At 35.9% G+C, this 27,100-nt stretch overlaps 1 protein-coding gene across 1 annotated transcript in view; it reads right to left on the reverse strand.

The window, feature by feature from the left end:
- Nucleotides 1-14,623: 14,623 nt before the first annotated feature.
- Nucleotides 14,624-27,100, reverse strand: part of LOC110374217 (protein O-mannosyl-transferase TMTC1) — a 113,760-nt gene continuing 101,283 nt past the window's right edge. The window contains exons 6-15 of the mRNA XM_021331827.3: nucleotides 24,880-25,056; nucleotides 24,355-24,544; nucleotides 23,874-23,995; nucleotides 23,439-23,603; nucleotides 19,858-19,971; nucleotides 18,949-19,092; nucleotides 17,766-17,965; nucleotides 17,204-17,369; nucleotides 16,081-16,204; nucleotides 14,624-15,015 (exon numbers count right to left, since the gene is read on the reverse strand). Of these exons, the coding sequence (XP_021187502.2) occupies nucleotides 14,686-15,015; nucleotides 16,081-16,204; nucleotides 17,204-17,369; nucleotides 17,766-17,965; nucleotides 18,949-19,092; nucleotides 19,858-19,971; nucleotides 23,439-23,603; nucleotides 23,874-23,995; nucleotides 24,355-24,544; nucleotides 24,880-25,056 (1,732 nt within the window). The 3' untranslated portion in view covers nucleotides 14,624-14,685. The remainder of the gene's footprint in view (nucleotides 15,016-16,080; nucleotides 16,205-17,203; nucleotides 17,370-17,765; nucleotides 17,966-18,948; nucleotides 19,093-19,857; nucleotides 19,972-23,438; nucleotides 23,604-23,873; nucleotides 23,996-24,354; nucleotides 24,545-24,879; nucleotides 25,057-27,100) is intronic.

Raw genomic sequence — 27,100 nt, forward strand, 5'->3', positions numbered from 1 at the left:
ACTTTTTTTGGATATATTTTTTTACTACTAGTGACTAGTGTTTTGTTTCTGTTCTTCGATATGTGTATTACAATTGAAAATAGTGCAAAATTTTCAAAAAGTTTACGTGCGTAATAAAAGCTTTTAGGTCGAGTAGGTATTGTTTTTTTTATTTAAGACCTTAATGCATATAAAACGAAAATGTAAAAAATATATATTCATGCTCTAACTCTCAGTCCAATCAACTTATAAAATACAGATAAGATAGATAATCTACAAAAAAGAAAATAAATATTTATTAAGTTTTATTTAAATAAATATCAAACCCATTACCACTGCTAACATGCGTCACCTAAACACATTTGGATCAGTCGATCTCTATCTGAATAAAACATGTGTCACTATATGTACTTTGAATATAAAATTATTTATCTTGGAAAACATATCAAATAATACTCCAGAGGTCTTAGACGTACGAAGGTCAGTTGAAAAGTTGTGGCAGTTCAAATTGTTGACTTTTTTGTTTTTTTGTAGACACTATTACAAAATTGAATTATTGATACCTTAAGGCCCAAGTTCACGAACAACTTAAACGTCAGTTTTGCATAATACAACTGTTTTCTAAGAATTTTCACGTGCAAGTTTTTTAAATAACAGATGTTTACGTTGTCGGTGAACTTGGTCTAAATAACTTAATTATGTGGTATATATTATGTGTGCAAATCAATTGCACAGCCTGCTTATTCGACGGGGGTATCAGCTTGTCCGAAATAGTTACAGTGGTCCTAGAATACGAAGGGCTTCAGAAAGAACAACGGTGGGATGTAGCCAGCAAAAGTCTCTTTTACTGCACACTGGAAGGGAAAACTTCATGATTTCCACTTACCAACAAAAATCCCACATTTCAACCTCTACGAAACAAGCATTAAAAAACATGGCTTGCACCTCTCACAAACCGGTACAAACCAGTACAAACCGATACACCACGCTAAAACTAGTCTCAATAGGATGGCATGATCTGCATCACAAACGACTGAGCAATTTTTCTGTTGAGCCGAGACCGACGCACAGCGCTGCATACATTTCCATGAAGTTTTGCATTTTTGATGAACTAAAAAAAGATGGCGATACGCTCTGAAAATCGCTGTTTGAACTTTTTTTTTTGGGATCCCATGTTGCTTTTTGGAAGTTGGGTTTAGTGTTACGGTGTTTTTGCATTGATTAGGTGTTTATTTTTTATGTAGATTATTGTGTGTTTTTCAAAATGTATAAAAAGATTTGTAGAAAATTTTTGCTGGCCCAACTAAGAGAGGGTTCAATAAATGTTTTTGCTTTTAATAAGCAGTGTACACACTCATACTTTAACATAATTTTCTTAACATTAACTTACATGTTACTAGCAACAAAAAATATCATAAAGCTACTATAATCACCAGTATTTTTCCCAATTACGCAGCTAATCAATCCAGCGTAACAAAAGGCAGAAACGAGTGACAAATGAACTCTTAGATTTCTCGGACTGTTATCTGCAAGTATCAAATCGTTTGAAACAAAAGAGGCGCGCTATAATTTCCTGGCACACTGTGAAATATGACGCCTGTTAGTAGAGTGATTAGTTACTCTGTGACACCGATTAATGGACGAAATATGGAGCTTTGTGTCAAGTGGTGTTTATTGGGATCTTTTTGAGAAGTATTTTTGGGTTTTTGTTGCAAGAATAAGTGCATTAAGCTTTAAGATGATGGGATGAAACACGAAAAAATTGGTTTATTCGCAATGATTTGCGAGATGTGAACATTAGAAAATCAAACTCTGGACACTTACAAGATAATTTTCGATTTTAAACATATGTATGTAAAAACCAGAAAGAAAAACTCTAAAGGCAATGTATTTTGGGGAAAATATTATATAATCTAAGTCTATTCTCGGCTCAGCAGGAACGATGATCGAACAATTAGACGCAAAAAAGTTTACGAAAAATATAACAAAATTAAACTTAGAAAAGTATATCCCAAAAATTCGGCCAAGACCATCCTCGTTACGATTTACGTAATCAAAAATGCAAATCTTACGTTCCAAATTACGTTGATTTTTCCCGCGCGAACGTAGAGGACGAGCGGTGTATATATTTTTTTGCCCATTTTCCAAAACTTCGCTGCGTTTTTCAGCAAGTTATTTAGGTTTTTTTGGAAGCTTATTTATTTATTCATAAGTTGCCGACCGCGGTTTTGCTCACGTGATTCCGGTGGCCGAGTTTTTTTGGTTGTTTTTGGGTTTAAAAGTGTAATTTGTTTACCAGAAAACAGCTACATAAGTACCGCTTACAGACGTATATCTGTTGCGTGGTCTTTCAGCTTTCACACCGACAGTTGTCAATTGTTTAATGTTGTGCATATGCGCGCCAAGCACAACATCTCGCGAAACCAAGTGGATAATCCACTGGTCTGAATCGTCTTTAAAGCTTGTTTTTTTTTTAAGTTCTATCTCCTACGGGGAAAATATTATATTTCCACTTAAGTTTTCTTTCGTAAAAAACCCAAAACCAAAGTGAATCTCTTCAAAATCAAAGCGCTTAAAAAGCTGTAGTATTAAAACTCACATTGCGTTATGATGCAGTTAAAAAATAAAGCAGCATAAAAATGTTGCTGAAAAGCGCTTTTCCGCTGATAAATCAACTAGAGAGATCTCTTGAATTGCACGCTTGTAGTTTCACAAAATTGTGCAAGTGACGTGAGTGGAAATATTTTACATACTACTATCATTAATTATGATTTTGCATGGTTGCAGCGTCGAGATGTACCTATATATTTGTTCAAATACTATCTCTTGTCTGCGGTTTCACACTCTGACAAAAAGTACCTGTAGGTTAACGTCCTCTCTCAAGGCTCTAGAATATTTGTGTTGGAGAATGCATTTAAAGCTTTATACATTATATTCGCAATCATAATAGTTAAGAGCAATATTAGGTAGGTGTAACGGGTGCAAAAGCAGAAGAGTTGGTATTAATGTATCTTTTTCTGACTGGCCTTCAAATTCCCTAATACTCGTACCGAATACATTCATTATTGGATAATTTCTCCAGGGTAATGGTAAGTTTGCAAACAAATGCAATGAAATTAACAAATGTAGCAGCAATACTTCAACGTAACTTCGAATGCAATATTTTCCATTTTCTCCTCATGTAACGTCAGCAAAAAACTAATAAACAACTTTGACACACGTCTTGGTAACAAATTTTTAATTAACAAGCCACGCACACAAACTTAGTTAATTACAGAAACTTCTACGTAAGTTACACATACATGAAAAATGTTAGAAATACAGTAAATGCATTAGAAATTTCCATTTGCATTCAGGCAAGTAACAGAGGGTTATATTTTCGTGTGACGTCTAAAAATGTAATGAAAAGTGGTGTTCTCATGCCACCGAGTCCTCATTAGTAAGTGACAGGTTGTTCCTAGCGACGCTGTGTTATATACCCCGGGATGTTGTCACACCGAAGCGTACCGAAACTAGAACTACAAGGTTCAATTATTTGGTTAAGATTCGTGATAATATTTTTTTTTCAAAAGTACGTATAATATAGGAAGGTTAGTAAAACCAACGTCATATTATTTAAAAAAAAAATCGTGAATGTAAGTTATAACATAAATGAAGTTCGTAAAGGATAGTTTTACCGCCAGTTTTCTGGACTCGTAATCTGTCCTACTTAAAGTCCTTAGCATACTTACAAGTTTAGAGGATTAGATCTCATTATTTGAAAAAATATGGCCTAAATAAATGATAATCCTTTTGTAACAAAACAGCGAGCCAAAAGTAAACCGATAACCAACAAAATAAACATAATAACAGACAAAAACGGACACATTTTCCAATCTAACATATAAAAGTTACACTTCGGTGTAACACACACCCCACTGGGCGTACCCGCCGGATAATTTGATTACGTATGCATTAAGTGCATTTCCATTTCCCCATATATACTGAGTGGATCCGAGATCTCTTTTAAATCCGCCGATGTGACCTTTAATGACGCGACGCTGACTGCGCCTTAAGGGATTTGCACATTAGACGTGCACGTTGTTTTATGTCTACGCCTTAAATTAACCTGCGGTTTGTTCCTTTTTGGACTTTTTGGATGTCTGTTCGGGTTTTTGAAGCGTGGTTTTTAGTGTTTCCAAATTGAAAGGGTTGGCGAGTATTTTTGAGGAATGATGTGATGTCTGTTCAGGCTTCTTACTAGAAGTACTGTAAGCTTGTAATAGATAACTATTTAGGGGATAGAATCTGTAAGCTTCTCAAGTGTTATTAAATTGTAATTATTCATAAGTATTTGGGGTTGATCTTAATCAAAGAAGTGAATAAAGTCTTGTTTTTCATCCGTCGGCGCTTTCACCTGCACCCCGTGGAAACTACTCTGTGCACCGGAACAAAATTATCTATAAATGGGCCAACTAATGCTTAAAGATCAGTAAGATTTTTCAAATCAGTCCATTAATTCTTGAGGCTGACGCGTCCAAACGAACAAATGTATAAATGAAAACAACACTGAACATTTGACTATGGAATCCAAACTTTCTTTAAACATCCTTCTCATATCGTTTTACACTCCTCATCTCTTAACCCTTATGTAAATACTTTTAGCTTATCGCAACGTTCCGTTGTTGTACAAAGTCTTATGTGTAATGTGCCTTATAAACAGGGCTGCAATCGTTTCGAATTGTAATCGTCTGCTTAACGGGTTAGAAAGAAACTTCAGTTTAGCAGTGAGAATATAGAGTGCAATGGATAACGTGGTGATAAGAAGTTAAAAAGCAATACTAAAATGTTAAAATGTAAAAAAAAAATCGTAAAAGAAGTGGTAGTTTTCGTTGCAATAGAAACAGTTTTTTTTTGTTGAGCGAGCTATAATTTAAAAATAGATAGAACTTACAATACAAGAGAAATAAAATATAATTTTCTCTCAAAAAAATATTTAAATAATATTAACATACCAATCAATAAAATTCCCTGAGAATATTAACTTTTTTAAATAGTGTATTATATCCATGTAGTAGATTTACTCATAACAGAATTAGCTTTAAACATCCGATAACCACATATTTTTCCAATCAAACAAACATCCAACATAAAAAATACTCAGAAATAAAAATATTAACCTCACAAAAGCACGCTGATATTAAATCAACAGTTTCATATTTACATATAAAGAAACAAACAAAAAAAAACATATGGATATATTCTACGGAAAGCAGGGAGATGCAGTTTTTTTGCAAAAAACTTCTAACGCGTAATGCATTGCTAATTTTCTTGTTAACTTTTCAGCGGATACTTGCGGGCTGAAAGCTGAAATGTACGTTACGTCGGGTTTTTTATTTCCCCTCTTTTTACTTGCGAGAATAGTTGTAGAATAGTCTATAGTTTTATGCATAGTTTTCTTTTGTTTTAGATGTACGTGAGAATATTAACGAGTATAACTAGACAATGCTGATGGATTTATCTCCAATATTTGCTAGTCACAACAGATAGGTAAACATTTTTTTTAAAGAAAAAGACATATATTGAAAGATACCTTACTTATACAACCTCCGATAGAAGCCTAAGAATTAAATCAGAAGAGGTTTAGTAATACTAAAATAAAATATTAGTTGTACGCATGAAACATTCGCATAAAACCTTCGTAATTACTTACGTACTTTGTACCAGAAAAAAAAAACACTAAACATGCTAAAACAAAAGCTATATCAATCCAATTACGGTAATCAGTATTGTAATCAATCTACAGCTATTGAAATCTTCATGATAATCAGAGAGATTATCGTTCCGAGACATTCCTGATGTTCAGGCAAAGTTGCGTTGGCAAGTCACGCAACCGATTCTCGAATATTTGTACGACGACCGTGAATTAAGGAAAAACATTAGTGTTATATAGGGAGGAATATATAGGAAAAATATAGAATGTTGAAGAAATTCAATGCGAGATTTCTTAGAAATATATTATTAGATTATGACTCTTCATTCTGAAGACAATGAACGAAAACCTTCCACTTTATGTAGGCAGTTCTTAGAACCGTATTAATACTTATAAAAAAATATTGGTATTGTTGTTGCTACACTTATTTAAAAATACATTTAATTTAATAGAATATGATTGCCATTATCATTATCTTTGAGGATGTACCAAAAAAAAAATCACTACATTTACTAACTGTATCTAATCTACTAAGTACGTAATCAAAAACCGCTACTTCTTTTCTTGACAAACAATCAAATTAAAAACAGAACTTCCCGAAAGACTTATCAACGATCAACGTTAATCATGCAAAGATTCTAATCAGCTATCATTACCAAATTCCTTTTGGGGACGTCTCCATGCATTGCGCGTTTTCCCACGGTCAGTCACGCGAACGCAAAATGGTAAAAGGGCGACCATTTACCGGGAAATTATTATAATAAATCGCAGCCGTTTACTTGGAAGACAGTGGCACCAAGTTACTGCTGGTGAGCATGCGACGTGTCGTTTTGGATTAAGGTTTTCTGGGTTTTGGTTTTGAAGTGAAAGCTTATATTGTCATGTTAGAATTTATATTAGTAAAAACTATTCTCTTTAAACCCACTCTTATCTCGAAGGAACTACTTCTCGCACCTGGATAAAACAATATCCTTACCTTTCTCAGGCTCCAGCCAGACTATCTGTGCATCTTTCATTTAATTCGGTTCAATAGTTCTGTTTCAAATCAGTCTATCGAACTAATCAAACTATCGGTCGACAAGTTACCAGTTCCATGGCTACTATGACTAAAACTTATTTACATCACACACACATAACAAAAGAATAAAGGCGACCTCCGTAAAACAGAGAGAGCCAACATCTTCACCATTCAACTATTCAAACAAAAGAACATCAAATGCCATAACTAATATCTTCAGCAATATCTCACAGAAGAGGCCATTCAAAAATTCCCCTCTTTCTTAAATCATTTTACAAACATTTCTATACATTACTCGTTTAGTACGTAGTCATAGCTCGGGTCGGGGTACAAAACGAGCAATGTTTGCGTAAGGCGATTGTCGAGCGTTCTTTGTGCCCCTCCCCGCGCCCCGCGCCCCGCCGAGCTGCATCGCTTCCATTCCTTAAGGAATTAGTTGGGACGTTGATGTAGGAATATGGGTATATTATTGTAGAGGGAAATGTGATAGTTTTAAATAAAGTCAACTTTGTGATTACACTTTCGATATTTTTATTGGTGCGTTCAAAAATATAATTTTATAAATCTCTGGGTTAATTTAAAAGTTTTAGGCACACTGGAACGAAAACCATGGCGTAGAGTAATTAAAGTATCTAAGTTTGAAATATTTCTTTTAAATATTTATTGCAGCTTTAAAGTTGAAAATTCAAAATAAAATATCTATGAATCTTCGTTTAATTTATTTATTTATATTTATTTATTTTTAGCCCATACTGTCCCACTGCTGGGCAAAGGCCTCCCCATCTTGCTTCCATACTTCTCGATCTTTCGACCGAGCCCACCAGTCTCGACAATAGGCGTCAAGGTCGTCACGCCATCTCTTCCGGGGCCTACCCCGCCTCTCGTTTAATTATAATATTAAAATATTTGATTTATTTCAATAAAGATATTCTAGCAGTTATTTCACAAAACAGCTCTATAAATCTGTATCTCATGTAATGATCAGTACCGCCCCAGCTTCTCACATCTGTCTCAATGCAGACGTTTAACGTACGTGTTTACAGCCGCGCCGTGCTTTGCATTCCACACTTGTTAATAGCCTTTACCTTTGTACGAGTATTTTCTAGAAGGAAGATGTATAAACAGTGGTTTGATTATAGAAGTACAGTTATAATTAACCATTTTTTATAAGTGATCAATTTATCACAAATCAGTCTAAAACGATTTAAAATCTAGTTATATTTGTTCCAATTTAATTGCACTTTAAGCATTACACTATCACATGGTTACATTTGAAACATTCCTCTTATCGTCGTAAAAAGTTTTCTATAGGGACATTTCACGTGAAGCGGACAAGGAAAAAAAAGTGAGGTTCTGAAAATCGACCCCATTCGGCCCATTTGTACTTCTAGTAGGTATTTTTGTATATTTTTTGTATAGTGTATATTTACCAAGTTATAGGTTTCAAAAGATTTGTCGTTGATTGGTACTACAATTTTTCGAAAGTAATTTTTCTAATATAACAAATCTACTATAAAATATTTTATATAGCGATACATATTAAAAATATACTGTTCTTTTTGACAATTAAAAAAAATTCAAAAATTAAAAAAAAATTGATGGCCAAAACCGGAAGTAAACTTTTCAAACCAGAATTACAGTCACTTCGACCAATTAAAAAAATTTTTTCAAAATAGCAAACGATAATGAAAGTACACTAGAAAATTTAAAATGGGATCTCTATTAGTTTAGGCGGTACGTTGAATAATATACACCCGCGTCGCAAGGGCGTCATATGTAGCAGAAAGGTTGAGCAGTTTGCGCGATATTGCAACTTTATTAATATTTTATATCGTTTTAGCGAATATTTAACCTCATTTAATGATATGAAATAAGTTTTATTAATATAATATAAATATAACTACATAAAGGTGGGTACAGACTATGTAACATAACATGTTATACGACATTGCTATATAACATGTTTCAGATAATGTGGACACTGAATGTTATAAAACATGTTATAATAACATGTTACAATAACATGTTACAATAAAATGTTTTATAACTATTTATTGTCGACATTGTGGATAGCACTGAAGAACGATAAACGACAATGGTTATATAACATTGTTGTATTGCAATGTTATTCTAGTGTGTACAGTATTGTTTAATATTGCAATTTTGAATAACAAGGTTACATAATGTGGACGTGTTATAAAACACAGGTTATATAACATGTTACATAGTCTGTACTCACCTTTATTCAAATACAAATTAATGATATATTATAAAGAAAAAACGTTTTTGGAGCAGTAGAAAAGTTTTATTATTTGCGAAACGTGACTAATAGCCCCATCTGTTAGTAACGTGTAGTACTTTTTTGTCTCTAATAGAGTTAAACGGTCAAACCTATCTACAAGAAAGAGATAGAAATATGACGCCTAACGGTTTCGTAACTCCAACTTTAGTGTTGCTTTAACCGCTCAGCGACTTGTACACGTTTTAATCTGTGACAGTTGTTATTATTAATGGCGCCGTACGGCGATCGACGTTTTAACCCATTTCACTTGGTACTTCATCGACACTACACGTTACTAACAGATGGGGCTATTAGTCACGTTTCGCAAATAATAAAACTTTTCTACTGCTCCAAAAACGTTTTTTCTTTATAATATATCATTAATTTGTATTTGAATAAAGGTGAGTACAGACTATGTAACATGTTATATAACCTGTGTTTTATAACACGTCCACATTATGTAACCTTGTTATTCAAAATTGCAACATTAAACAATACTGTACACACTAGAATAACATTGCAATACAACAATGTTATATAACCATTGTCGTTTATCGTTCTTCAGTGCTATCCACAATGTCGACAATAAATAGTTATAAAACATTTTATTGTAACATGTTATTGTAACATGTTATTATAACATGTTTTATAACATTCAGTGTCCACATAATCTGAAACATGTTATATAGCAATGACGTATAAGATGTTATGTTACATAGTCTGTACCCACCTTTATGTAGTTATATTTATATTATATTAATAAAACTTATTTCATATCATTAAATGAGGTTAAATATTCGCTAAAACGATATAAAATATTAATAAAGTTGCAATATCGCGCAAACTGCTCAACCTTTCAAGTGCTGCATATGACGCCCCTTGCGACGCGGGTGTATATTATTCAACGTACCGCCTAAACTAATAGAGATCCCATTTTAAATTTTCTAGTGTACTTTCATTATCGTTTAAACTATATTTTGAAAAAAAAATTTTTTTTTTTTAATTGGTCGAAGTGACTGTAATTCTGGTTTGAAAAGTTTACTTCCGGTTTTGGCCATCAATTTTTTTTTAATTTTTGAATTTTTTTTAACTGTCAAAAAGAACAGTATATTTTTAATATGTATTGCTATATAAAATATTTTATAGTAGATTTGTTATATTAGAAAAATTACTTTCGAAAAATTGTAGTACCAATCAACGACAAATCTTTTGAAACCTATAACTTGGTAAATATACACTATACAAAAAAAATATTTTGCGTACACATTCATACCTACTAGAAGTACAAATGGGCCGAATGGGGTCGATTTTCAGAACCTCACTTTTTTTTCCTTGTCCGCTTCACGTGAAATGTCCCTATATTCGCTTCACACCTTGTGCTACGACGTAGCAAACGCACTACGACGCTACGACTACTACGCCGTAGTACATCAGTAAACAATTTCATTGATTTTTAAATAGTTTGAGTACAGTAGCGACTTTTTACTCCTCATGCATTCATTGCAATTTATACTTTAAAGCACTACAGATAAGCTTCCAATTAGCGTATCAAGCGATCTAATCCCGTGCCTAATGTATCCTCTATCGCTTCTCACATCTGTCTAAACAGACGTACGTGTTTGCTGGAAGGGCGTGCTTTGCATTCCTAACTCGTTGATAACGTTTAACTGAACTACTTAGCTTTATAAATGTATGTGAGAAAATTAACTGTGTACTTTGATTTTCTTACGATTTTTATTATATTTGTGCACTCTTAAGGTTCACACTGACAGTATAAGAATCCGTTTTTCTCAAAACGACTCTTAACTTTGAAAAATGAACGTTAAAAATAGTGAACAGTTATTTTGTAAGGAAACTGACGTTTGTACCGTCCGTGAACTTGGGCTTAAATCTACTGTCAAAATCTCAAAACACGACAAAAGCCATTTAACTACACTTTACGAGTATCAAACTTAACAGAGTGTAATTTACAACAAATTTTCAATTAGAGCGCGGTGTAAGACTGATGATTAACTAAGATTAGTCACCGTGGTGTTACGTGCAACTATTCCGACTAATTTAAACTTTGATCTCGCCGCTCTTCTGTTGGTTAATGAGTTAACTGTTTATTGCATTTTTGTGGAAGTGTTTTTGTTTTTAGTGTATAAATAACGTTATCTACACACAAAAACAATTCTCTAAGGATCTCTGATAAAAGAAACTAATTAATAAGAAAATTACAGTATACAGAGCAAAGACACTTGGAGATTACTTTTTTTTTTTAAAGTATGTTGTGTGTATTTTCGCGTAAAGACCATTCTTTAATATCTTTTAGGATTTGCCTGATATATGAAGCCTTTATCTCTCTGAGTCTAGGGTGCTTCAAATATAAAATATATAGTCTGATAAAAAATTGCGTACAAAAAGACCTAACTTTAAAATGTTGTAATTTTTTTATCATGCCATTTAACAACCCAAAACTGAGATACACAGCCAAACTAGAAACTTACCTCCCAACTCCAATATTGAAGAACCACTGAATGCTTAAACAGGTGAAACTAAATTCCGTTCGGACTCGCTACCAGGAGTTCAGACGAATTAGGAGTTCCTTGTTTTATATCGAGCACACGTTCCTACAAACTTTGTTGCAGAGCGTCCGACTATGGTTTCCATGGAGAACAAAATTATTACTATCAGAGATGTCATTACGCAAAATCTCCTTAGAAAGTAGCGCGCCAACATGCGAGTGGAGCACGAGGATCGTTACTAGCTCAGTCTTTACACGCCTTCTTGAGTGGGTCTCATTATTTTCAAAATAATTCAATCTTTGACATGTCGGTTTAGGTTTGACAGGGAACTGATTACGCCTACCTACGTTGACTTGACCTACAAGAAGTCGCCTGACCTACCTTCCTTCTGGTACCTCCTCTCCTCTTCCTCTGTGATGGTGTCTGTGTAACATAGCTGGGGTTCGTGAAATAGTCCCTTTATCTTAAACGGGAAACTTCTGTGGACGGTGTATGCAAGTATTGAACGTTGCGATAGTGGCAGGTAAACTTGATGGTCGTTAGATCATAGTTTTAGAATGCGGTGGTTTAAGAGTAAAGTGAGCCAAAATACGAATATAATTTGTCACTTATAAGATTTAAAATAGAGACCTAGTAGTAATATCTACCATCAGTAAAATCTACCATTAACTACGTAGAACCACGCCACCTTCTCTATCAACATAGACATACAAAATATTACTTCTCAATAAAAGCAACATAACATAACCCCCCATACTCAAAACTAAGAAAAACACAAAACCAGCACAGACAAAACTCAACCTTACCACACAGATATATAGAGTTCAAATTCGAAGGGCAAGGTACCTACCACTTGTTGCGACTTGTAGCATTGTATTGTAGCGAGATTGAATCTAAAGGATTAGCCGTATTGTTGGAGGGTGTTAGCAGGGGAACACCTACTGAGGTGCTGCTACTCAGATCTTGTTGAGATATCTGCTGTGAGTTGGTAGGTTTTCTTTGGTTGAGTATGGGATATGGTTGCGTCGTTGATATGTGTTTGGTGTGGAAGGAAAAGTATGTTTTTGGTGTATTTGATGGTGGAATAAGTTAATATTGCATAGGGAATATAGACTGGAGATAGGAGGAATTCAAATGTATTTTTTTCCTAGTTGACATCAGATGTCTTTGTTCAGCTTGGAAAGTTCTTTAAATACATATATTTCTTCATTAAATTTTGAATAAAAAATATCTAATAGAAACATCTACATTCTACATACATGTACTTTATGAACACTTTTTTTCTAAAGTAAAACCACGAAAATATAATTAAATCGTTTATTCTCAGTACATTCAAAGCATTGTCACGTGCCAAAGTCTATACTTACAAATAATATTTACATCTTAGTGTGTATTTGAGATTCGCTCTTCGCTATTTTGCTATTGACAGCAACAACTTATGTAAACAACAATGGTAACCAAAATTATATAAATCGTTTTTATTTAAGTTACTTTATATTTCACAGAGAATGTTGTGATTACGGAAAATGAATTGCGTGTTTTTTTTTGGAATTGACAGTTTATATATTAGGTATTTAACTTACAAATATGTAGACATTTTTATTATTTTTGTATAAAAAGTCCGTGTTATTTTTTAAATATTAATTGCGATATTTTGAGTTCTTGCTGGCAATAGCAAAATACTTTTCAACTGCAAATGTTGACAGCAGATCATTCGAAGTATATTGTTTCATCTCCTTTGCATCAACACCGGTAAGGCCAAGCGAATTCCTTTAACTAGCTGTGGCACAATCCTTTATTATCAATTAACCATAAATATAAACAATAAAATATATTAAATTACTCATCCATCTTACAAATTCATAAAAGTAAAAAATGCAGTTCAAATCGTTTACAAAAATAAATAAATAATGGAATGTAAAAATTTTATATCACTTTTTCTGACGTTACATTAAAAAAGCAATAAAAAACTGATAGTTTAATCCGTCGATTGAATATAGAAACAGTTGTTTATCATTACAAATACTAATGCTAGCGTAAAAATTTTGTGCATTTTCATATAAATCGTCTCCCACGCACTCTGACAAAAATAGATTGTTTCTCATTTTATTATTACTACACATCGTTTTAAATTAGTTTTCTATCTAAACACATACAATTTTGGAAACTGTTTTTTCTTGAAACAGCTACCAAAATTGATGTTTGTACAGTCGGCGACATAAGTTAGGTAACACTTCACACGCCCACAAAGACAGAGCGACAACGCGTAAGTACAAAAAAATAACATCAATATATTTTGAATTTTACACGTAGCGGTCTCACTACTGACTAAAATTTTTTTTCTATTTTTTTTACGATGTCCCTAAAAAAGTTATTGGCCATTAATCGGCTTTCGTAATTTAGAAATTCATCCCCAAAAGCGTTTATTCTCACTACTAACAAAATGCTTATTTTTTGTTAACAAATGTTACGTATCAACTAACTCATGTAGCCGACAGTACCTCCACTTAACTAGATGTTGCGATATTGTCAGCGTATCTAGAACTAAGTCTGTTTAACAAAAACTGCCAAGCGTGTTCTACGTCAAAAGAAACGATCACGCTTTGTATCACACGCCATGTTGGACTGACTTGTGAGTTTGCACTTTTGTTTTTGTACGACTAAATTGAAGAGTCATGGTATAGTTAGAATTCTTGTACAGTTTGAGTCATTTGGCTGTTTGGTTGCATTATTTAAACGTAATATCGACAGGGGTTTGGGATTGTCTTAGGTAATTTTAGATACATTTGTGTCTGTTATAGTTATTTACCTTGAAAAAGTTTTTTATGTTGCTTTGAACTAGTAATCAATACTCGTACTTTCATCAGAAAAAGTATTATCTAAGCGTGGATAAGGTAACATAAAGATTTAGTAGTAGTTGTCACAATTTACGTATCACACACATTTGCTAAGTACAAACTCGCAAGAGCCATTCCATTGGATAGAGATTCACGTGTTTCACTCACTGTTTCGTCACTTAAAACAATTGAGGTATCAAATTCTAGTCCTTATTAATAGATGAGCAACCGAGACTTGCACCAAAAAGACTCTCATTTTTTCCCAAAAATCTTTAAAAATATTCAAACTTAGAATGTTCTTTACACATCTTTTGTTTTTTATTAGTAGCCAGTCTCAATTGCTCACCTAAACTCATGAAAAAGCGACCAAATCAATACGTTTTCATAAGTATATGTTCAACCAAAGGCGCACCCATAGTTCCTATAACACCGTTTGCCTTTTTCTTATCTTTCCTATGCAAGGTACACTTTTTATCTTTCAGGCCAATCTCAGATTTGTTGTGTGTAGTTTTTATTTGCGAAGAAACTGATAAGTCACGTTTTTTGGTCCCACACGATCTATTGTCACTGTCTGGTTTATCACTTGACGTTTTGGTCACACTTTTTGTGTTCACTGTTTTATTTTTTTCTTCTTTTTGCGGTATTCGCTCTTCTTTTGGACCGACAGCTAGTTGTGTGTGGTCGAAGCATTTTGTTGATTTCTGTGGAAGAATTTTAGATTTAGAAACTTCTATTATGAAGCAGAATGTAGTCATTCGCAAAAATTAAGAATTTGATTTTATTATTGTATTTTTATTTTATCGCTTTTGATTGTTCAATTTATAAAGTTGTGTTGTGTTGTACAGGTTGTATAAACTCATCCAAAATATTGCTATTAATATTAATTTTGAATATCACCCCATTACTTCATAGTGGGAATTTATCTTCTTATATATGAAAATGAATTGCTGTTCGTTAGTCTCACTAAAACTCGAGAATGGCTGGACCGATTTCGCATTTTTTGGTTTTAAAATGTTTGTAGAGTTCCAGGGAAGGTTTAAACGATACGAAGTTCGCGGGATCAGCTAGTCACTTATAAAATCAATGTAGGTATTTCTTTGTAAGTACACTAACTTAGTTTATTCTCTAATATAATATAGCTTTATCTACGAGGTAGCCACCTGCGTCTTCCTACTATCTTAGCAGAAGCGACACTTCTATTGACTTAACTGCTTTATTGAAAGCAACATAGTATATTATACCTCTCAAATGTACCAACATTGAGCAACAATGTACTACGTTAAACTTTATTATGTACTACACACTAAAATGTCGAATTTCAAGTTATTAGTAATTTGAGTTTAATAGTTTGTAGCGAAGACAATGTAGCTTGAGCGCTATGACTCATCGTTACTAAACTAAAAAGTTCTATTGATCAGACTATATGACGCCAACATTTAGGTATTACGAGTTGGTATGTTTATACAGGGGGAAGGCATTAATTATGTATATTGGCGTACGTAACGTTAGAAAATTTGTTCTTTTTTTCCACTTTAAAAAAGTTTTTTTTTTATGGCTCCACAGAAATTTAGAATGTACTACGCAGTTTTCCCGCAGTTTTACTCGCGTTCCGTGGGGGCTACTACCTGTACCCGGATAACCTTTGGATAAAACATGACTCAGAGATACTGTAGCTTCCCAACGGTGAAATATTCGGAACCTTTAAGATGCAAACAAAAAAATCCTCTTTAATATATTAGTATAGATATAATGTGCTTTAAACTTACAGTAGGATTGACAGCCTTAGAATATAATTGCGCTCTTCCCTCCAACTCCATCTTGAGTCTCCAGTCTCTTAAGTACATGTGCGCAGCGGCCGCGCTTGGCCAGCCTCGGCGCCATGTATGCCACCTATAGGTACATAATATTAATTTGTATTAGAAATTAAATACGCTGAATCCTTCTTCGTGTGAGAGGGGGGCAGTGGGACAATAAGAAAAGCCTATAACAAAATAAGAAAATACCTCTAGATGACATTTGGATACCACAAGACAGCGACCGCAGACGAGGTATGCCCAGGAAAAGATGGCGGGATGACCTGGACGTCTACAAGACTAATTTGTAGGTACACTCAAAGGATCGAGAGGTGTGACGACAAAATAGGGAGGCTTTTGCCCAGCAGTGGTACAGTTCTGGCTTAAAAAAAAGTAGATACGTATAATATCAGACGAGCTGTATTTCGGTGTCGTAAGAGTTGCAAGAGAACTATCTATGATTAATGTGTAAATAGCTGCAGTTCTAATTTCTTCAAATAAAATTACACGTGAATCGGTATAGCTGTTCGCCATGAGTAACGCCACAACACATTCTTATTCTGCGCTAGTTTCAGTCAGATATATGTAAACATTCAGTATGGCTTTCCATCAGCATTTTGTTTTAATTTGTCTTTAATTAAAATAAAAGAGCGTAATAGTCAACAAGCAAAATTGAAATGATTAAGATTTATTAAAAATAAAATCTCAAAAGAATTTAAATATAATACCTTAATTAATTGAACAGAAAAAAGCGGAGTCTGCAGAAAAGAATTGAAATTTTAATCATCGCTATGTTGAGATTAGAAATAGTTTTTCTTAACCTTGTTAGATTTTTTATAAAGAGATTATTAAAAAGGGATTATGCTAATTAGAGCTCTTGTTCTTCATCTATCTTGTAATTTTCCCAAGTACCTCTTTCCCGGGGATTTTCAAAGAATCAGTATAATTAGATTTCAATAGAGCTGTCGGATAGTTAGATAGGATAGTTCAGGATAGTGAAAAAATTTTAACTTCAGGGATAGTTACTCGAAATATGTAGTACAGTAAATGGTAAGTGAAATGGGATAGTCTGCTCAAAAGGATAGTTATCACTAACCTTGTTAATAACTGTAGTGTCCTAGACTTCTGTCCTAGTGACCGGTACATGAGCGCAGTATATCTGAAGGATATTAGATCTGCTCTCACGTTACGTTCTGCTCCTCGATACCTAAAACTCAGTCTTGTGGCTTCTAGGTAGTATTTTGCTGCTGGCGCTGGTAAACCTGGTCAAAAGAATTTCATTTAGGAAATACTTTTCAGAAGTTAAATTGGACAATACGGTTTTGCAGTAAAAAACTAAGGCAGTAAAAAGTAAAAAAACGCTGGAGTCTAAATTGAGCCAATTAACACACTAAGGATTATGTTCTCTTTGTATTTTTTTGGCCAGTACGATTTAAATTTGAACTATGAGAGAAATATTCGTAATACAATGAAGAATTCATTTAAACCACATTATATCTTTTCATTCTATTCACTAAATTCCAAAGGTATTAAAAAAATAAGAAATAAATAAGAAGAAATTATACAACTATATTTTTTTAAATCTCAGTCACCCAAAAGAACAAGCACAATAATTTATTTTCCACCATCTCAAAATTCCTCCAAAAGTTTCCACTCACCTCTACTCCTCAACCAGTCACCATAAAGCACATAATGTTCCCAGTTCCCAGGCTCCAGATCCACCAGCCTGCTGAGTATGCCCTGCTTCTCATTCTCAGTCTTCATCGTGAGCAGTTCCACGTGAGCTTGCACGAAGCGAGGCTGCAGCCATATGCACTTCTCTAGCATTGATACCGCTTGATGCGTTCGGCCACTTTTCCTAGAATTTATGGATATTTAGAAAAGGAGAAGAGGAATTTATTATTTAAAACATAGGCAAGAAGATTTTGCAAAATGAGAGAGTAATGTCCGTCTCTGTGTGCCTAAAAATTTTCAGTACTGGCTATTGACTATCTTTACCGACTTAAAAATAAAAGTGGTTGTACACGATGACTTCAGTGTGACTACGCCATCATAAGGGTGCTTACATAAAGAAACAGGTTTCCGGTACAGACAAACCTGTACGGGTAGGTACCGATCAGTGCAGGTATAATATTTCAATACAATCCTATTCACTCACTTATAAAGAAACAGGTTGTTTGTAAGCACCCTAAGGCAAAACATGAGTTGATACTACTTATTATAACAACCATGCTTTGTACCATGTTTTTACAAAAAACAAAGTATCTTTATCTTGTAGTCGTATCATATTTTACATAGAGTTCATAAGTGTTGTATGTTGGCCCACATATCGTCCTTCGACGTCAATATTCCGTTCAAACATAGTCCATAATTCATATGAACACTTCAAAACTTTACAACTCACTCCATCACTTAGTCTAGAACCTATCTTCATTATGGCACACACACATACAAAACAATGTGTAAACCACAGAGCAAGTAAAGATAACGGAGATGCCATAGGGAAGGTAGGTCAGGTACCTTCTTGAAGGTCAACTAAAGTACAATAGGGGTGATCAGGTAATAAACCAACGAGGCTTTCGGTTTCGTTGTCAAATCAATATCGACCCTTCTGATTGGTCTTGATTGGTAATTTTATTTTGAAAATAATAGGCGAGTTCTAAAGAAGGTATGTAAGAGCAGAGCTAGTAACATTCCTCTCTCCTAAAAACCCGTATTTTGGCGTGCTATTTTCTTAAGCGTTGTGCGTTATGACATCTCTGCTAGTCATTATGTTCTCCATGATTACGACACACGCACACATACACATATACAAACACTGTATAAACACGGGTTACTCACTTATAAAGCTTGCCAAGATTGTAGTGTGCGTTCACGTGGTACTTGTTGAACTTGATGGCTTGTAAGAAGTGGTGTTCGGCGTTGTCCATCCCTGAGACTAGGGTGCCAATGTTGTTGTGAGCGCTCGCGTAGGTGGGCCATAATCTAGGGGAAGAATTTATCACATAATTTCTCAATATTATTAAATTTTAAGACACTTGTTTCTATGTTGCCTCTATGGAATAAAACATTTCATTCTATGCCGTCACAATATTAATATGTTCAGCAAAACCTACTTCAAACTAAATCGATCAATTGCAATCTACATCTCTTTCTGATTCGTAGACATTAATTATTTTATTACCAGGGCAAAACATTCATTATTTAAAAGGCTTTTTAATTATCTTAATCAAAACATAAAATATCTAGTGTTTTATAACGTGAAAAGGTAAATCTTAATTTCACTGGAAATCCGAGATTTATTGCTTGGTTTACATCAGTATTTAGATAGCTAACGCTACAACAAAGGCCAACAAAATACGTTGTCCATTCAATCGCAGTCCGGTCTTCAGCAATCCACAATAGTCGGTGACTACGGGAGGCTACTTCAAGGCAATCAAAGGCGATTGACATGCAATCTGATTGCACCCCAACAATTGCAAGAGGCTCACACATTGCACTGTGCATTTACACAACAATGCAATCTGTACGGAACTACGGACCACATACTGTAACCGAGCTCCCACAATATGCTAAAACATTTTCAGAAAACATACTTGTATTATTTCAGCGAAAATTAGCTCGAGATAAAGTTAGCTTTGCTTGAAGCTTAACTCTCGGGTTAAATATCTCGCATACATGACGAATAGCTTAATAAAGTTCGCGAACTCGGCCCGCAATAGTTCGCGTTAAGGCAAACGGCTTTGTTACCTCAAAGCTTCTTTGTAATGTTTGATGGCGCTGTCTTGCTGCTCTGTCTCGCGTAGAAAGTTCGCCAAGTTGTAGTGCAGTTTAGCGTTCTGCGGCAAAGTCACTAAATCCGCCCTGTAACAAACAAAACACATTTGGAGGTAATTTACGCGCGAATGCGGCGACCGTAGAGCGAATATTGCAAGACTTGTAAATCGTGGTTACCATTTTGTGTCATGTTTAATATATTTCTCTTTAATGTTTTTGGAAATGAAAATTTCGAGGTGTTTCACCGTGAAAGTTATTAGTGTATAGGGAAAACGATTTGTGGGCGAAATTGTGTTTGTTTTACTAATGGTGGTGGGGTTTAGATCGTTTGGGTCCGAGATTGGTACCCATGAATCACGCATATTCAAAAATCGAGTACTTATTCTGAAATGTTTATTCAAAATGAAACGTAAGTTCAGGTATAATTGGCTGGTTGTAGCGCGACGCAATCCGATCTCCAAGGAGGTGTCGCCTTTCGGGTGATTAAGAGATTAAGTAGAATCTCAAGCATTGAAATGTAAATCAAGTTTGCTTATAAATACATTTACAAAGAGACTTGGAACAAAGGATAATTTTGCGAAGTCAATATCTGCGAAATCTATTTGTACTTTATGAGTTAAGTTCGCTTAACGTTGAATCTATGGGATCCATTCAAACAAGAGGCGAGACCTAAAACGTTCGACTGAAGGAGTCGTTGTGGAAGTTTATCTTCACTCGGAATGCATTCAGTTTTGGAGCCAAAAACTTTGCTTGAGGATAACGACTGACCACCCTGCTGGGAGCTGCAGTGTACACCCTCGCATACTCAAGTTAGAACTATTTAAAACAGGTGGGAAGTTTTGGTTTCACAGGTATCGTTTATACAAGACACAAGGTGCTGGTATTTGAAGCAAATTGATACTGAAAATGTTAAACGGATTCTGTGTTGCTTTGTTGCGAGTAATTCAGTTTATTTTGCTGCGAACATGTCGGGATACATTGGATGAACCGATTTGGGTGAAATCTGACGTAGTGGTAAATTAATCTTGGCAACGCATCCCTAATTTTTTCAGAGCACATAATAGATATCTACATATGTGCTCTGAAAAAAATATCTACACATATCTATCACGTATCTACACAAACATTATTTCGATAAATCTATTTATAGTATTTATAGTAAATTACTTGTCTCTTAGGGCTGTATGAAAAACCATTAGCTGATTGAAACGTTACTAATTCTAGCGCACTCTGCAAAAGTCATTATAGAACACTAATTTAAATACAGTTCTATCTGCCTCAATTTTTCCCAATTACATATTTTGGAGTCTTAGATTCCATTACAGAGCTAAATACATACATAAAGGTCGATCAAAAGCATATTAAAAATGATATTAAACAAACCAAGCGCTCCTATTTGTATTTAATCCATTAAATGAATGGAACATAAGTGAATAAACCACCGCAATAAAAACACGGCATCTCACCAGTATTTCTATTAAATAAACCTCTTAACCTCACATAACCCGGAATGACCCGACATCGTCCGAAATAGCCCGAACACATTCAATTCACCATAAACAAGTTCTAAAACGGCTTCTATAGAAAATTGAATGGACTCATAAACCCGCAACAGAATTTAATATAGCCGATATTTCATTATATCCATGGAGTATTTTATGAAATTACCGTCGTGAAAGATATCTCAGTTTGTTGGATGTTGTGAAGTGCATAGAAGGTGTAGTTGTATCGAAACATACATTTTTATAATCCTTTAGAATTAACTGTCCACCAATAGTTCTTCCCGTATCCTGTGGGTATTACTTCGCGCATCCGGATAAAAAATACTGTATAGTTTTCCTTGGTAAATGGGCTATTCAAACTGAAAACAAAATCAAGTCGGACCAGTGCAGTGGTTCCTGAAACTAGTACGTTGAAATTCTTCAGATTTATAATTTCACATAAACTAAGGGAATTGCATACTTTACCGGTAACTACTCATTTAATTCATAAATAAATCGGACACGAATTTATCCTTAAGAAAGTGAAAAATTCTTTTAGAGTCCAGTTATCAAGAACAGCTGTAGGCTACTTCTTGCCCGGATGCCCTCGGGATATGTTAACTAACCATCCGTCCAACTGTCGACATACAATTTAGCCGGCAGTGCGGGCCTCTAAAACTGACAAATAGGCGGCTTATAAAGTAACAATTTACCACCAATTACATAGTATTCAAGTTCCAAACTTTAGTGCTTAAGGCCTTTACTATTAGCGTCCGATAAGTTTGAAGGTCAAGTCTAGACAAATAGCTGGTAATTGTGAACTACCGTAGTTTGTTATTAATAGATATATTGATGTAGAAGGAAGGTGGATGGTCAAGTTTTAATGATGATGGAACTGGGGGTAAACAGGCTATTTTGTTTAATGTCTTCGTAGAAGTTCTAAGCTGGAAAGGAAATCTATTGGTAATTTGTCTTGTTATCGATTCATTTATTATGCTTGCGGCAGTCGATTTATAGTTTAATCCAGTAATTATCATGGTAACCCTTTGTCTATAATTAATATTGTAAAGGTGAAGAGTTTGTTTGTTTGACCTACTCGACCGCGAGTCCATATTTTCAAGAAAGGCTATAGACTATTTGTTTTCCGGGTGGGGGAAATAGTTCCCTTTTAACACAGGTTACACAGTGGTAAACAGGTATTAGTTAAATGCCAGTTTCGAGTAGGTTGCATTTTTGACATTAACAATCTCGCGAGTCAGATTATAGTCCCACCTATGCTATGTTTCTAATTTTACAGTAGCATACACAATGCATGGTGCAAAATGTAATGGCGTCTACGGCCGATTTCGGCCACGGCGGCTGTTCTCATTTAAGGAGATCAGCCAGCTGTGCAGGACATATTATAGTGCACGAGTAGTTGCGCAGACACAGGTGCACTCCCTATTCCTTCACTCTCATAACCCGATGGGACGGCAATCCGACACGACCGGAAAGAGATCAGGCGCAGGACCGACATTTACGTGCTCTCCGATGCATATATACTGACATTGCGTTGATGCACGTGGTTACAGATGCGTCCATCTGGCACGGGATTGCATGGCAGTATATCATCCCCCTAACCTAGTTGGCAACACGAAAAGACTAGATTGATAGGTACAGTATATTGGACTGAGCATAGGCACATGCTCAGACCAATATACTGTATATACTGTCCAATGTACAGGCCACACTAAAGTATGTCGGAACAGAATTCCTGACCTGTTAAATACAATTTTATATGGTGCCAAGTATTTGTTTTTGTGATTAAGACCGTAATTCTGAAACCTGAGCTTCATTTCCTTTTTAAGTATTTTTTTTGATTTTTCTCTTAATAGTAAACCTGACTTTTATTGCTCAATCCTTCTCTGTGTGAGAGGAGGCCTGTGCCCAGCAGTGGGACGATAAAAAGGCTGTTACAAAAAAGTAAACCTGACTGGGTCTTGTCGGCAATTGGCGCCTGATCTAAAGGATGAATAGTTGACAAAGCTGCTCCATCAATATAGCGTTACGAGATGATGTCGTATAAATACTTACCTCAAGAGAGTAGCTCTGTCCCTCCACTCGGCGTTCCTCCTATGAGTCCTCGCGACTCCACTGGCAGCCAGCACTGCTAAACCAATGGCTAGGAACATCTTAGTGCCAGGCTTGGAACACCACATCAGTTGCACTCCATATGCTGTTATTATTACACTACCCACGCTGCAAGAGAGAATGGGGTTAGATTTTGCATTTTACATTTTGAGGTCCGTAATGATAAAATGGAGTTATCGATAAAGTTGTAGGATTAGCATATTGATGAATTTATTACTTAGAGGTATCTGCCTGGACATAAATGTTTCGATTCATTCAGACTTAGCAATATTGATAGCGCGGATTTTTTTTTATTTGTATAATAAAATCGATAACAAAATACAGCAAATTGAAACTAATCGCTACACCAGCTGCTAGCTATATAATGAAATATAGTACCTGGGTATATAAAGCACTCTCTCGGCGATCACAAAACCGACTGTGACGAGTAGGTTGCTGGCAGGCACGAACGGAAGAACCATGAGCAGCAGCCCTATGACTGCTGGCGTGTGTTTTTGTACCTATGAGGGAAAATTAAAGCATAATAAGTAAGTTTGTCAATTAAAGTTTCAAGGACATGGAACCTCCACAAGATATAATATAGAACAAAGGTTTAAGTATCTACCAATAATAAGCATGATAAAGCAACTGTTTGTCTGTGAGGCTTACATAATTAGGCTAATGATCAAATCTCGACGACATTTAAGTTTCAATTATAACCTATAGTTCTCTTGGCATGTCATAAAAACCGTGACAACTTGTTCAAAATAAAAGTAACATATAACTTAGACTACTTTTCATTGTAGATATGGTAAGGAATTCCCTCGAGACAAGTGAAAACGATGGTTAAAATACTAAGCTTGGCAATGTCTATACTTACTTCTAAATCCGCAATAAACCGATAACACAGTAACAGCACAGCCCCAAAAGCCGCACAAGTGAGCAAGTTTCTCGGATCCCAGCCGCTGGTGATGAGAGGCACCGAGCTCATCTGCCAGTCGTGGCTCAATGTCCACGGGCACAGGAGCAACCACCAGTTGAACGCTGCTAAGTAGCAGAAGGTCAGCAATCTAGAAAAAATAATTTGGGTGAAAATCTATTGAAAATTATAATTTTCGATTCTATAAGTAATGGCGACAAAAAACTCAGGTTAATTATTGCTGTTTAGATTACACTTGCGAATATTGATAGGTACATTGATTGCAGTAACTTAGTTTAAATAAAATACTTCGAACGTGGTTTTTTTAATTTAAATATGCACAAAATCATATTACTTAGGTATATTGTTCTGATTGACAGCAAGAAAATTAAGCACAATATTCTAGAGACAACTACACACAAAAGAGAATCAATGTTAAAAAGAAATACTCGCAAAAATACTACATATGAAGATAATGTAACTTACCTTACAAAAAAACTAGGATGAAATGCAGCAGGATTATCCTGAGGCGAAAAAGAAGGCCACGTTCCTTGCAATAGGGCCAGCCTGAGACAGACCAGCAGAGCTAAGGACACCACTACTTTAATAGTCCTTAGAGACAGACCAGTACATTTCTTCTCAATTTTCAACGAACATATCGACCTGAAAATACACTATACTAAATTAAATGGAAATTCTCATTAATTTAAGTTGTATTAACAAACATTTTTAAGCAGAATTATGCAGTAATATGCCACGCAATGATTTATGTTCTGCGTTTACTCGGTAAAAACAATGAAATTTTCCGAGATTTTTTGCAGCAAATGGTGTGTAAATTAAACAGTACATGTCCATTGTCAAAATAAATTCCGTTCATTATTAACTTTTGGGTATTATTGGTATGCCGTGTAGCGACGGCTTAAGAATACATATGTCGCTACCCCTTCTTCCAGTGGGTGTCGTAGAAGTCGACTAATGGAGACAATTGCACCGAACACTAGTGCGAGAGAAGGAAAACTCGAAAAAAACCCTCTATCAACCCGTCTGGCCAGCGTGATAGCAGTAGGCTAAATACCTCCATGAGCAGCACAAAAAAGCCACGGCCCCTAGTTCCCGGCAGTCCCGCTATTCCCGGTCACGGTGGCGACCGTGGTTACGGCGGGGCAGGGGGTGCGAAGAATCTCCGGGTTACGGGAGGCCACCAAACAAAACTGACTCTGGCGACGTACAACGGCCGCACGCTACGGCTTGACTCGCATCTGGCGCAACTCGAGGTGGAACTTGGGAAGATTAGGTGGCACATATTAGGGTTATGTGAAGTTCGAAGAGGGGAGGACACCATAACCCTCGAATCAGGTCACCTAATGTACTTCCGAGGGAGACCAACAATCCCAAGGTGGCGTTGGGTTTCTGGTTAATAAGTCCCTAGCTGATAACGTTGTGGAGGTGTCTAGTGTGTCGAACAGGGTAGCGTACCTTATCATAAAGCTCACCGACAGGTATAGCCTCAAGGTAGTGCAAGTGTACGCACCGACCTCGACACATTCAGACGATGAAGTGGAGGATATGTTTGATGATATATCAAGGGCCCTCCACTTCACTACAAAGACCCATTACACCGTTGTCATGGGGGACTTTAACGCTAAAGTGGGAGTACAGACTTGCGGCGAATCGGCAGTAGGATCCCATGGATTTGGAAGCAGGAATCATAGGGGCAAATGCTCGTCAACTTCCTCGAACGCGAGGGGCTCTTTTGATGAACTCCTTTTCAAAAGCAGCCCCAAAGGAAGTGGACGTGGCGAAGCCCCGACACTATGACTAAAAATGAGATTGACTTCATCATGACGAACAAGAAGCACATATTCAGAGACGTCTCCGTGATCAATAGGTTTCATACCGGTAGCGATCACCGACTTGTCCGAGGCTCTCTGAATATCAACTTCAAGGCCGAACGTTTCCGTCTGATGAAGGCCAGGCTCCGACTAACACTGCTCCAAACCATGACAGGATCCGAAACGTTCCAGTCAAATTTGGAGAACCGATTTGCCGCCGTGGAAACCACAACAGACGTTAACCAGAACCACGAATATGTGGTTCGGATCCTCAGGGAGGAAGGTTCGAGATTCTGTAACATGCAGCGTAAGGGCAAGAAATCAAAGCTTTCGGAAGAGACATTAGGCTTATGAAGAAACGACGTGAAAACCCGCCTGTCACTTCGTCAGCTAAGCGGGCTCTAAACCAAGTGATCAACAAGCACGTACGACGCGACCTCCGGTACCAATACTCTTGCCATTGAAAGAGCAATTGAGCTGAATCGGGGGTCAAAGGTGTTCGTACAATCTCTTGGAAGAAGCCACTTGACGAAGCTGACCACAACAAGTGGAGAAGTCGTTTCTTCGGTGCCGGCAGTCCTTTCGGAAGTGGAAAATTTCTATGGCCGGTTATACGCATCGCATGCATCTCGACCTGATCCCGGAAATGAGGATTCTAGAGCCACATTAACACGCCATTTCACCGAAGACCTGCCAGAAGTCAGCAGTGGCGAAATCGAGATCGCTCTGAGACAGCTCAAAATGGAAAAGCCCTGGCGAGGATGGCATTACAACAGAGCTTTTAAAAGCAGGAGGTAAGCCCGTACTGGGGAGCTCCAGAAGCTTTTAATGCCGTCCTGTTTGAAGGAGAACTCCAGAGGCGTGGAGTAGAGTGT

Source organism: Helicoverpa armigera, chromosome 10, assembly GCF_030705265.1.
Source record: "Helicoverpa armigera isolate CAAS_96S chromosome 10, ASM3070526v1, whole genome shotgun sequence".
NCBI lineage: Eukaryota > Metazoa > Arthropoda > Insecta > Lepidoptera > Noctuidae > Helicoverpa > Helicoverpa armigera.